Source organism: Brassica oleracea, chromosome C4 (genome assembly GCF_000695525.1).
Source record: "Brassica oleracea var. oleracea cultivar TO1000 chromosome C4, BOL, whole genome shotgun sequence".
Taxonomy (NCBI): Eukaryota; Viridiplantae; Streptophyta; class Magnoliopsida; order Brassicales; family Brassicaceae; genus Brassica; species Brassica oleracea.
The window spans coordinates 38,084,523-38,097,110 of record NC_027751.1 but is presented as its reverse complement, the minus strand read 5'-3'; the positions used below and the strand labels follow the sequence as shown (position 1 = coordinate 38,097,110).

Genomic DNA, 12,588 nt, shown 5'->3' with positions numbered 1-12,588 from the left:
GATTTACTAATATATTTGATTTTATAATGGATTTGAATGAATTTGTTTGGATTTTTTAGTTAAAAATACAAAGATTCAAATCTGAGGGAAAACCTCCGGATTTGCATATTTTACTTGGATTTATAAATACTATATGGATTTCTAAATCAATCAAAATATATAAACCAATAACACCTCCTAAAGTTAGTAAATTGTTTTTCTTGTACTTAAACTATCAAATAATGAAGATGATTGATTAAAATATGAAGAAGGACACATCTAGAACAGGAAAACAGAGTCTTTATTTGTAATATTTGACACGGTCTTCGTACCAGTGTGTATTATTTGGGATTATTAACTTGAATGGTTGTTGCTGACAAAACAAAAAAGAAAACTTGAGTGGTCGCATATGATCAGGGCCGTCTCAAATTAATTTTAGACCTTGTTCAAAAAAAAATATTAATCGTACATTTTATCAAGTAATTTTAAAATTTAATAACTTTGTCTGATTTTTTTAATTATAAGTTCTAAATTTAGCATTATATCTAAAATTTTAAAGTTTCTTACAATAATTTATCTATATATTTTTAAAAAAAAATTAAACTTTTTTTTATATATTTTGGGTCCTATTCGACCGCTCCGCTTGCGCGTGCTGTTAGACGGCCCTGCATATGATGAGCTAGATATTGATTTTTTTTCCTGTTTAAAGTGGTTTATATTTATTTTTAGACTCAGTTAAGTTACCGTTATTAAACAGTAAATGTGGCTTCTATTTTTTGTTGGTTATTGTCGAAGAATATACATGACTGTAATTTATTAGGAAACTCGAAATATAAAACAGAGAGGATGAAGATACATATTCTACTCAAATTATATTCTACTCAAATGAAAAAACAAACTTGGTCATTTCCTCGTTACACTAATTAACATGCGTCACATCGATTGTCAGTGATATGTTAGTAACATGTTATAGTTGCTCTTGTGGTGTTATAGTTTGCCAAGTAACAATTAAGTCTGGTAACTCTAATTCTGTTAATTGATTTTTAATGCGTTTCAAGAAATTGTCCTCCCGACCTTTGTTGAAGCTCTATCCGATATAATCCAACATTAGTTTACTGATCTCTAGTTGTATGAAAATTTTGAAGATAAATTTAGTTTTTAAAATATATAACTATTTTTTGGCAAAATACAGTATATTTTTTTTTTTGAACACTGAATATTATAGATAATAACCCAACCAAACAAACTAGTTGGTGGGGGCAGAGTATAGAGATGATTTCGCAAGGGCATCAGCCGCCGAATTCAAGATTCTGGAAATGAAAACAAAGGAGATACATTCAAAGGAGAGAGATAGATGCTCGATGTCCCGAGTGATTCCGTGGAGATCCGCCGGGTGTTGTTTCAAGGAGATAATAGCAACAAGGGCGTGACAATCTGATTTAATACAGATTCTGGTATAGCCCGCATCGAGGGCGTTGAGGAGAGCTGTTCTGACTGCGAGAGCTTCAGCCATCAGAGGCGATGAAGTGTGGTTGAAGATACCCGTTCCCTGCTTCAGCCATGCATCACGGTGGTCCTTGAGGTCACAACTTTAAGCAAACATCAAACAACAGTTATGAATAAACGGTGGGAGCTCAGAACCAGTGCACCAATATTTTAATTCTTCCCAGTGCTGCTCTTCCACGTCTGGAGAAGGACGGCATGAGTAGACTATTGCTTTCCTATGCCAAGAGTGAGAAGTTCCAACAACCAGAAGTCTATCTCCCATAGATTTAAACGCAGTCCCCCAACCAAAGGTAGTGTTTGCGCTCACAGGGACAACACCAAGTTTCTTCCAAATATTTGTGTTTATATCATATACGCGAAGCTCGTTCAAAGATGTCTCCAACATGTATAGATTGTCATCAACCACAGCTATAAGAGGCGGAGATTGGGAAGGAATAATGAATGTCATGTCCTTTAACATGTCAGGTATCAACTCCCAAGAATTTGTGGTCTCATCATAACTTTCTCCACAAGTGAGGTGTTTATCATTCTCATCTCGGCCACCGAGGACATAAAACTTTCCACGCAAGAAACATCCTGAGCTGAACTTCCTTGCTTTATGCATTCCATTAATCATAGTCCAACTTTTTGTATCAGCATTATACTTTTCTACGGTTCGAACAACTATAGGGTTCTCATTGTCATCCTTTTGAATGCCTCCTGCAAAAAATGCGATTTTTCCATGGCTAGCAGAACCGTACATGACCCTCGGTGTGATCATTGAAGGACCTTTGAACCACTTATGATTCTCTAGCTCGTAGCGAAACACCACAATTCCCTCTATTTCTCTTCCAATGACAATTAACTGAGTACCCACACTAATTGTTTCCTTATCGCTGTGGAAAAAGCAATAGTCAGAAGAAGGAACTTTAGGAAGTTTCTGAAAGTTTTTAAAATCCTTATCAAACATTTCCCAATTTGAATCAGCCCCTGAATGCAAAATCACGTAGGGTTTCACAAGGCCTTTTTCTTGTCTCACCCTGAAAATTTCACCACTTTTTAACAACTTCAAAAATTTCTTGTTAAGAAACCGCAGTTTCCAGTATTCGAAGCATGGAAGACGAGCAAAGATCTCGACCTCAAGCTCGTACAAAAACTTATGATGAACATAACATCCATCATGAGATTTTAAACCTGCAAGATTCTCAAATGTTTTTGTAATTTCTCCTTTTTCTTCGTCATCAGAATCATAACAAGGTTTCACATTCAGGTCAGGTATGTTGGGTTTAATGCCAACAATTGAAATCTTCCTTCGTTTAGATTGGCTCAAGCTAGCTCCAATCTTAGGAGTCTGATCATCACTTAGCATTAGCATATCTGGATTTATTTTAACCATCTCTTTTGACATCATTTCCTGTAAATTCCAAAATAATACTTTGAGTAACATCAATCAGTTTCAAGAATCTGAATTCCAAAATAGTTTTTTTTATGTAAACTGGAAAATCAAAGAGACTCAAAATTGCATTAACTAAATTGAACTCAATCTTCTTTAAAAAAATAATTAGTTAATGCTTATGTAAACTTCTGATATATTCAGAAATTGATACTTCAAGAGAGTAAAAAAAATTATATCATTACTTTAAACAATAGCGTGAGCCGGTATCAGCAAACAAAACAATAAATGTAATCTGAAAAATTTTAACACGATGAAAATTGAAAATCACTCTTCTAAAAGCATATAATTACTGGCTTTTTATGATTACAATTTTTACTATTTGAAGAACTTAGAAAATATGAAAATGGGAATATGTATTATTTAACTTAAGTTGATCGATATAATTTGAAAATAAAGCATATTATGACAATGATAGATATATTTTTATGATGGTGATACAGTATAAAAATCTGAGTATGTATTAATGTAATTAGAGATTAGGATTATTATATAATTGGCATGTGTACCTTAAAAGCTTATATAAAATGCTTTATTGAACTCACACTTGAGTCCCAATTATATATAGTTAATTGAAAAGATACATATGAAATCTTGACTCAGTTACTCGGATATATATAGTATATCTGTTTTGAATTCTCTACCATAATTATTATCTTTTGTTTAATTTTATTACCATGGTAATGCAATATGGACATATGGTTATTCAACCTTCTACCATAAATCAAAATAATAAATTCTATAGAAATCTTGACTAAACGTTTGTTAGTTTGTTTTTGTTTTTCCCATACATCATAAAACTACTAATTAGTGACTCTTTGCAGGTTTGACTAAGTTTTTGTTAATTGTTTAAGAATATTTATTACTATGACAGAAAAAAATTTTGATTTTTTTTTGCCTTTCGATGAACTTACTTATTTTAATCCATTGCAATTTTAAAAAGTATGTATGCATTCATTAAGAACTTAATAAATAACAAATTTAATACTTGTAAAATAAAAAGGTTACATTTCAAATTAAAAGATTACTTTCCAGTTATAATGAAAGTCGATTTGTCTATTTTTTCTTTGATCAAAGTCTATATGTATATATAACACATAAAATTTATAAAAATAAAGTTAAGTATTAATTAAACACCCTATGATTAACCTGATTCTAACCAAACTGTATTAAGTTGCTGTTAGATTATAAAAAAAAAAATTTTGTCATAATGCAATAGATATTTACTGTTTCTCTGGTACCCTTTTAAGTAGCTCACAATGTTCACTTTTACGATGAGAAATCTGATGCCCCTATAGCTTCAGATAGTTCTTTAAATCGGCTTCAATGAAACAACATATAGTGAAGTCAAATCATTGATCATGGATTTTCGAATTGGGATTATCTAGTAACTAGTTACGGGGATCAAGCCGCTAGTATCAAACTGATTAATAATAATATAAAAATAACAAGGTCTTTCTTATTATTATTTATAAATGATAAACAAGCACATTTTTATAACAGTTGCTTTCTTATTTCTAATTATTTATAACTCCTGTATTTTCAACTCCTCTGGGTAAATAATACAATTTGGGTTCACATAAAATATAATAAAAATGTTTTATCAAAATTACCAAAGTTAAATTAGTACATTCTATGTTTTTAGTAAATCGATTATCTAACCATGTAAAATAAAACAGGCAATTTTATTTTAAAAAATACAACCATTGTTTATGGTTAAAAACCTAATAACCTGAAAATTCTAGTTGTCCAAACCAAGCAAGTAAAAATTTTTCCATGGCTAGCAGAACCGTACATGACCCTCGGTGTGATCATTGAAGGACCTTTGAACCACTTATGATTCTCTAGCTCGTAGCGAAACACCACAATTCCCTCTATTTCTCTTCCAATGACAATTAACTGAGTACCCACACTAATTGTTTCCTTATCGCTGTGGAAAAAGCAATAGTCAGAAGAAGGAACTTTAGGAAGTTTCTGAAAGTTTTTAAAATCCTTATCAAACATTTCCCAATTTGAATCAGCCCCTGAATGCAAAATCACGTAGGGTTTCACAAGGCCTTTTTCTTGTCTCACCCTGAAAATTTCACCACTTTTTAACAACTGCAAAAATTTCTTGTTAAGAAACTGCAGTTTCCAGTATTCAAAGCATGGAAGACGAGCAAAGATCTCGACCTCAAGCTCGTACAAAAGCTTATGATGAACATAACATCCATCATGAGATTTTAAACCTGCAAGATTCTGAAATGTTTTTGTAATTTCTCCTTTTTCTTCCTCATCAGAATCATAACAAGGTTTCACATTCAGGTCAGGTATGTTGGGTTTAATGCCAACAATTGAAATCTTCCTTCGTTTAGATTGGCTCAAGCTAGCTCCAATCTTAGGAGTCTGATCATCACTTAGCATTAGCATATCTGGATTTATTTTAACCATCTCTTTTGACATCATTTCCTGTAAATTCCAAAATAATACATTGAGTAACATCACCCAGTTGCAAGAATCTGAATTCCAGAATAGTTTTTTTATTATGTAAACTGGAAAATCAAAGAGACTCAAAATTTCATTAACTAAATTGAACTCAATCTTCTTTAAAAAAATAATTAGTTAATGCTTATGTAAACTTCTGATATATTCAGAAATTGATACTTCAAGAAAGTAAAAAAATTATATCATTACTTTAAACAATAGAGAGAGCCAGTATAAGCAAACAAAACAATAAATGTAATCTGAAATTTTTTAACACGATGGAAATGGAAAATCACTCTTCTAAAAACATATAATTACTGGCTTTTTATGATTACAATTTTTACTATTTCAAGAACTTAGAAAATATGAAAATGGGAATATGTATTATTTAACTTCAGTTGATCGATATAATTTGAAAATAAAGCATATTACGACAAAGATAGATATATTTTATAATGGTGATACAGTATAAAAATCTGAGTATGTATTAATATAATTAGAGATTATTGGCATGTGTACCTTAAAAATTGGCATGTGTACCTTAAAAGCTTATATAAAATGCTTTATTGAACTCACACTTGAGTCCCAATTATATATAGTTAATTGAAAAGATACATATGAAATCTTGACTCAGTTACTCAGATATATATAGTATATCTGTTTTGAATTCTCTACCATAATTATTATCTTTTGTTTAATTTTATTACCATATGGACATTTTATTACCATAGTAATGCAATATGGTTATTCAACCTTCTACCATAAATCAAAATAATAAATTCTATAGAAATCTTGACTAAACGTTTGTTAGTTTGTTTTTGTTTTTTTCCCATACATCATAAAACTACTAATTAGTGACTCTTTGCAGGTTTGACTAAGTTTTTGTTAATTGTTTGAGAATATTTATTACTATGACAGAAAAAAATTTTGATTTTTTAAAAAGTATGTATGTATGTATGCATTAATTAAGAACTTAATAAATAACAAATTTAATACTTGTAAAATAAAAAGGTTACATTTCAAATTAAAAGATTACTTTCCAGTTATAATGAAAGTCGATTTGTCTATTTTTTCTTTGATCAAAGTCTATTTGTATATATAACACATAAAATTTATAAAAAGAAAGTCAAGTATTAATTAAACACCCTATGGTTGAGGCAGCATCGATTTTACTTGGCACGACATTCCGTTCATTGAGGTATACAACCTCATTCATCATCAACTCATCCGCATCATGTGTAGTGTCCTCTTCGCTTTCTTGTGTCTCTTGTAACTTGAGTAATCGGTCAGGAAAACTTTGAGCAAAGTGTCCTAACTTATCACATCTGAAACATGTAACCCTCAAAGCATCTCTTTCTTGGTGATAGTTCCATTCTGCTGATAACCATAACGTCCTCTGCCTCTTCCCCGATACCCAAACTTCTTCCCTTCCACTTTCGTATCTCTCTTGATACGGCTGCGAGTCTGCGTTGGTATACATAAGCTTATTGTTTTGACTTTGATCCTCGTGTTTCTCATCTTCCTCATCAAAAATTCTTTCTTCGTAAGCTTTCAACCTTCCCACTATGTCTTCAAAGCTTGTCTTGTTAAGATCGAGGACTTGTTCCAATGCAGCTATAATATGTATATATTTTATTCTAGGTAAGCTGTTGAGAAATTTTTTAACAAGCTTTAGTTCATCATTGCTTTCTCCTAAGGTAGCCGATTTAGTTGATAACTCGGAGAGTCTACCAACGAAATTATCAATCGAGTCAGTCTCCTTCATCTTAAGTCGGTTGAAATCTGCCATTAGGGTTTGTAAACGTGCTTCTTTCACGCGATCAGCTCCCATGTGTCTCATCTTTATTTCTTGCCAAATTTATTTCGCGGTGTCGATGTTTCCAACTTGCAGTATTAGTGATTCCAGTATGGATTGGAAAAGTAGGGCTCTCGCTAAGTCACTCTTCTCTCTGTCTTCTTCTCCTGGATCAACGGACTCCCAAACCTTATGAACTTTCAACGCTGCCTTCATACGTATTGTCCATACTGTATAGTTTGTATCCTTAAGTAATGGACATTGTACAAATATATTGATAACTTAGATATAGAAAAGGGGACCTATAGAAAAGTATATATTATTGATCGTTTGAGCTTATACAACTGTGTGAACAAAGGGTGTAAGCATACAAGTAAATTAAGTAATCTTAAGAATAATCTAGGTTGAACTGCAAAACTTACTAGCTTTCCCAAGCTTGTCAATAAGTGAGTTTGCAACCTTGCTCCAATCACATTAACTGAATGATGTCATTCGGTTGTGTACCTATATTTTTCTCTCATATTTATGTTTAATCAGATTTGTAATGGTTTTTGCAAAATTTATTTTTTTCCGAATTTGCTTCTCTTTGAAGGAGCACATGCATGTCTTGCCCCACATTGATTGATAGTGTTGATTCATCTAAGCATTCTGTATGCACACTCCAATCGAATAAGTTATCCTTACATCAAATATATCACCATTTTGTCGTGGATTTGAGAACAATGTATTTGAAATTATTCTTCATCATCGCTCCCTTCAAATCATTAATATATATTTTAATTGAATAGTAAATCTTTTGTCCGCACTTTGACGATAATCTTGACATATTTAAGTGAATAGCAAATCACTTTTGCGCAATTATATGTATATTATCTGATTTTTGAGCCATATGCAACATTAATATGAATGTTTTGAATAAAATGAGAGAAGCATTAAGAATATACTAGATTTTGACCCGTCCTTTCAAAGGGCGGGATTTATTTCCTTTTTAAATTCTATAAATTTTAAAATTTTAATTTTTATTATGTCATAGCTAATCTTCTCAATGGCTACACAGAGCCGTGCCTAAAAGTCATTCTTCTCATGCCTTATTTTGGGGTCTCAAATTTTTTAAAAATTATAGTCTAGTGGTTTAGACTTTTTGTTGTAAAAAACACTTCGATGAGAGTTCAACTAATTCACTTTCTGAACTTAACCATTTTATCTATATGATATAATTATAGCATATTTATATTATAAATTTATTTTTAACAGTTTTAGATTTGTGTGTTTGGTGAAAATTGTTTTTAATATAGTTATAAATAAGTTTATTTTTGAAACTTGCCTTAAGCCCTAAAATCATTCTCATGGCACTGCGGCTAGGGTCTCATGTCTTCCGTAGGAGTGACGGTGAATATTGCTCCGATCTTCTTGAAGAAGTCCGAGATGTGATTCCAAAATATGCTCATCTTCACTGTTCTTTTCTTAAAATACTTCGGTTCGCGGTTTGGAACCTCAACTCCACTCCAATGAAACATAGAAATTAATTAAGGGTTTTCATCGTTGATCAAGAAACAAAAAAATGAAAGTTGGAAGATAGTTAAGGGTTAGTTTACAAAAAAAAAAAGATAGTTAAGGGTCATTTACCTGCAGAAAATGAGAACGAATCTTGATTGTAGCACTTCCGTTCTCTCTTCCTGGTTTAATTTCGTCTGCCGGAGATTCTATGTCAGCACCCCATTAAAAGAACCGTGTAGCATTGATGGAAAATATATCGAAGATTTTAACACTGCCCTTCTCTATGTTTTTGTAAGTATATGTTTTGTGGGTTTGATTATAATCCTCTATGGATGAATGTGTTTATATAGGAATAGAATCATTTAGTTTAGGAAGTCCCTATATTATTGGTGATATAATATATTTTAAAATAGCTAAAAATATAAAACTAATAATTGATAATAATCTTATGAGCAAAATCATAACTATATATGGTTTCAAGTTACTATAAAATAGGAATAGCGATATTTAATTTAAATATTCTTACAGTATTTAATGGTGTAGTTAATAGTTAAATTGTTACCCAAGTTGAAAATCGTGGATTTTAAAACGTCTTGTCTATGATTGGCCGAATATATAATTGTAATATTTAAAAATATATCTAAAAATGGCAGTGATATTCTATTGTAAATAAGTTCAAAAAGTAAGGGCTGCTTTAATAGTATAGATGGTCAAATACACATATGTTCGAATATCTTTACATATCTATTCATGTTTGGATATTACCTATTCAGGTTTCGACATTAAATCTTTCATAACTCAAATTTTTTTCTACCTCAATATCAATTTCTGTCTGGTATTTTGCTACTTGGTTTTAACGGGTCGGATTTGGAAACGAGTTGGGATATCAGGTAAAATGGCCTTGTTACTAGAGCTTATCGAAAGACTGTGCTATAATGGGCTTGAGCTTTTTAATACATCTTATATATTAAAATAAAAGTAATAACTTCTTTCATGTGTGAATTTTTTTTAATTTGGACCATCACTTAGAAATCTTATTAAATGTATTTTATTTAGACTAATAATAAATAGAATCTTTAAAATACTTTAATTATAATATCTTTTGATATCTTTTCATTTTAAATATAAATATATTTATTTTAAAATTCTAACAAATCTGTTTTAAAAGATTTTTACAAAAGTTTCATTTTGGAAATTATATTGAAATATTTTCATTAATTTTGAAATTAGTTTGAAATATTATTATACGTTAATAAATTCAGTAATCATTTATAAAATGAAAAATAAAAAATTCTGTAGTATTTTATATATTATATAATCATAATCAATCATATTTAAAAAAAAATTATTATATTGAGCTAAATATAATAAAATTGTATTAAATTTATAAATTTTATATAATTTATTTTCGTTAGTATAAAATATTTATGTACAAAAATAAAATCTAATACATTGGTAAGATGGGTTAACATTAGCAAACTATATAATACATGTATAAAAATTAACATGTATTTGTTTAAAGCTTATAATATAAAATATTTGTAACTACTTTAATCATAATATATTTTTATTTTAAATATAATATATATTTATATATTATATTTTAAAATTTCTAATAAATCTGTGTAAAAATATTTTAACAATAATTTAATGTATTTTAAGTTATCGTTTATAAAATGAAAAATAAATAAATTATATCATATTTTATCTACTTTATAGTGATGATCATGTTAAAATACAATTATTATACTTAAATAAATATGATAAAAGTATATTCAATTGATAAATTTATAAATTTTATTTTCATAAATATAAATTATTTATTTTAAAATATAATATGATGATAGAACGGTTTAAAATTAGCAAACCATATAATACATGTCTAAAAATTAACATATCTTAGACTTTTGTATATACAATAATATATTATCTAAAATGAATAAGCATAAAAAATATTAGTAAAAAGAAATACGGCTTTGAAACACGGGTCAGAATTTAGCATAAATTAAATACAAAATAATTTTCAAATATGTTTTCTCATGAATATATTAATTTGCTTAATAACTAAATGCAAATACGATAAGATAAATATATAACAAGAAGTGAAAATACATACGGTTTTAAACAAATGATTAATTATAACATATAAATTATAAAATTATTGTATTTAAAATAGTTATATAAACATTTAAGTATATGATTAACGTACCACTAATGTTTAAAAATAATAATTTATGTATAGAAAGGTGAAAACAAACACTTCCTCCAAATCTAGTTTCATTTTAAACACTAACCTAAAAACTCATCCAATCGGATCTCCGAAGACCGTACTGGATTCGTTCTTTTTTCTTGTTGTTGTATTTGAGATTCGGAATCTGGGAGAGGGATAGTAAATTAGATCATGTTTACGGGAAGAGGGACGGTTGGACCGAAAGCCGAGGTGGTGGACCGGGAAGGGACTAGCGAAGCTTACGATGGCAAAGAAACAGCCGGAGCCAACTCCGTGTTGATGGGGAAGCAGATGCGTGATTGTCGTTCTGCTGCCCTCTCCCGGACTGACATTTTCCAAGGTTTGATTCGATTCGAGATGGTATTTAGGGATGGTTATTCCGAAATTTATCTAGCAATAAACCCATAAAAAGCTAGTTTCTGTGTGTCCTTTAGCTGTCGACACTGAGAAAAACGATCTTATTTGCTTAAAGTGGACCTGGATGATTTATAATGATGAACTGTTTTTTTGGTCATTCGAGTTAAATTGTGTAAAGTCATCTTTGTCCTGTTGTGCTCGAGCAACTAATGTTTTTTGTCGGCATTTCTTAGCTGTAGATACATCAGAAGGCTCAGAGGTCAGTGGTTCCGACGAAGAAGACTTGGCATGGACTACCTGGTTCTGTAAACTACCTGGGAACGAATTCTTGTGTGAAGTCGATGATTATTTCATCCTAGATGACTTCAACTTGTGTGGACTCAGACATCAAGTTCCTTACTACGACCACGCTCTCGATTTGATTCTCGATGATGATTCTTCTTCTCATGGTAAGATGATTACAGATGAACAGAACGAGTTGATCGAGTCATCGGCTGAGATGTTATACGGATTGATTCATGCTCGTTACATATTGACAAGCAAAGGATTCCTTTCTATGGTAAACAAATACGATAAGCATGAGTTTGGAAGATGCCCCAGAGTTTATTGTTGTGGCCAATCTTGTTTACCTGTTGCTCTATCCGATGTCCCTGGAGCAAGTACCGTGAAGATATATTGTCCCAAGTGTGAAGACATTTATCACCCGCCTTCAAATTACCAAGGAAGTAGTAGTATCCTTTTGTTGATTGGCATTCGATATTTTTCCTATCTTGGGTTATTTTTTTGTTCTTCTTTAAACATATCAAAACAGATATAGATGGAGCTTACTTTGGGACAGCGTTTCCACATCTGTTTCTGATGTATTATTCATCTAGGAGGCCTAAAAAGGTGTCGTCGCAAAGCTATGTTCCACGAGTGTTTGGGTTCAAGTTACACAAGCCGTGAAGGGAACGGCAAAAGGAAGAATATTTTTTTTTTGGTAAAAGAAAAGGAAGAAGATTATTACCTAGAAACTTGTTCCTGTGATCGAATACAAAATTGTATCACGAAGTTGACAACTAGTTCTCTCTCTGTATATATATATATATGGATTTTTAACTTTTAAACCCCTGTATAGGTAAAAAAACTTTAAACTAAGTATTTAATGAAAAAACTCTCAAATTAACTTTATTTAATGAATTAAACCTTAAGAAGTCATAATTACCATTATTATCGGTAAATCTTTAGTTTAGAGGTTTCTATGGTAAGTAAACACAGTTGAGAAGTTTTACAATTAACAATTCAAAAAAAAATCAAAATTTTATAATATTATCTAAAAATAGTAACTTA

The 12,588-nt window shown here is 30.5% G+C and overlaps 2 protein-coding genes and 1 pseudogene across 2 annotated transcripts; 1 reads left to right on the top strand and 2 right to left on the bottom strand.

Annotated features, from left to right (window-relative positions):
* Positions 1 to 1,570: 1,570 nt before the first annotated feature.
* LOC106341552 (F-box/kelch-repeat protein At3g27150-like) lies at positions 1,571 to 3,475 on the bottom strand. Its single transcript, XM_013780292.1, has 2 exons — positions 3,427 to 3,475; positions 1,571 to 2,878 (listed from the first exon to the last, which is right to left on the bottom strand). Exon 2 carries the CDS (start codon positions 2,873 to 2,875, stop codon positions 1,571 to 1,573), a length of 1,305 nt encoding a protein of 434 aa, XP_013635746.1. The 5' UTR covers positions 2,876 to 2,878; positions 3,427 to 3,475.
* Positions 3,476 to 4,633: 1,158 nt separating this feature from the next.
* Positions 4,634 to 5,969, bottom strand: LOC106338828 (F-box/kelch-repeat protein At3g27150-like). Its single transcript, XM_013777717.1, has 2 exons — positions 5,921 to 5,969; positions 4,634 to 5,365 (listed from the first exon to the last, which is right to left on the bottom strand). Exon 2 carries the CDS (start codon positions 5,360 to 5,362, stop codon positions 4,634 to 4,636), a length of 729 nt encoding a protein of 242 aa, XP_013633171.1. The 5' UTR covers positions 5,363 to 5,365; positions 5,921 to 5,969.
* A 4,992-nt stretch (positions 5,970 to 10,961) lies between these two features.
* Positions 10,962 to 12,365, top strand: LOC106340011 (annotated as a pseudogene).
* Positions 12,366 to 12,588: the final 223 nt, after the last annotated feature.

Bases quoted from the DNA above. Each gene is read 5' to 3' on its own strand.
- LOC106338828 (XM_013777717.1), bottom strand. From the start codon at position 5,362: ATGATGTCAAAAGAGATGGTTAAAATAAATCCAGATATGCTAATGCTA.
- LOC106341552 (XM_013780292.1), bottom strand. From the start codon at position 2,875: ATGATGTCAAAAGAGATGGTTAAAATAAATCCAGATATGCTAATGCTA.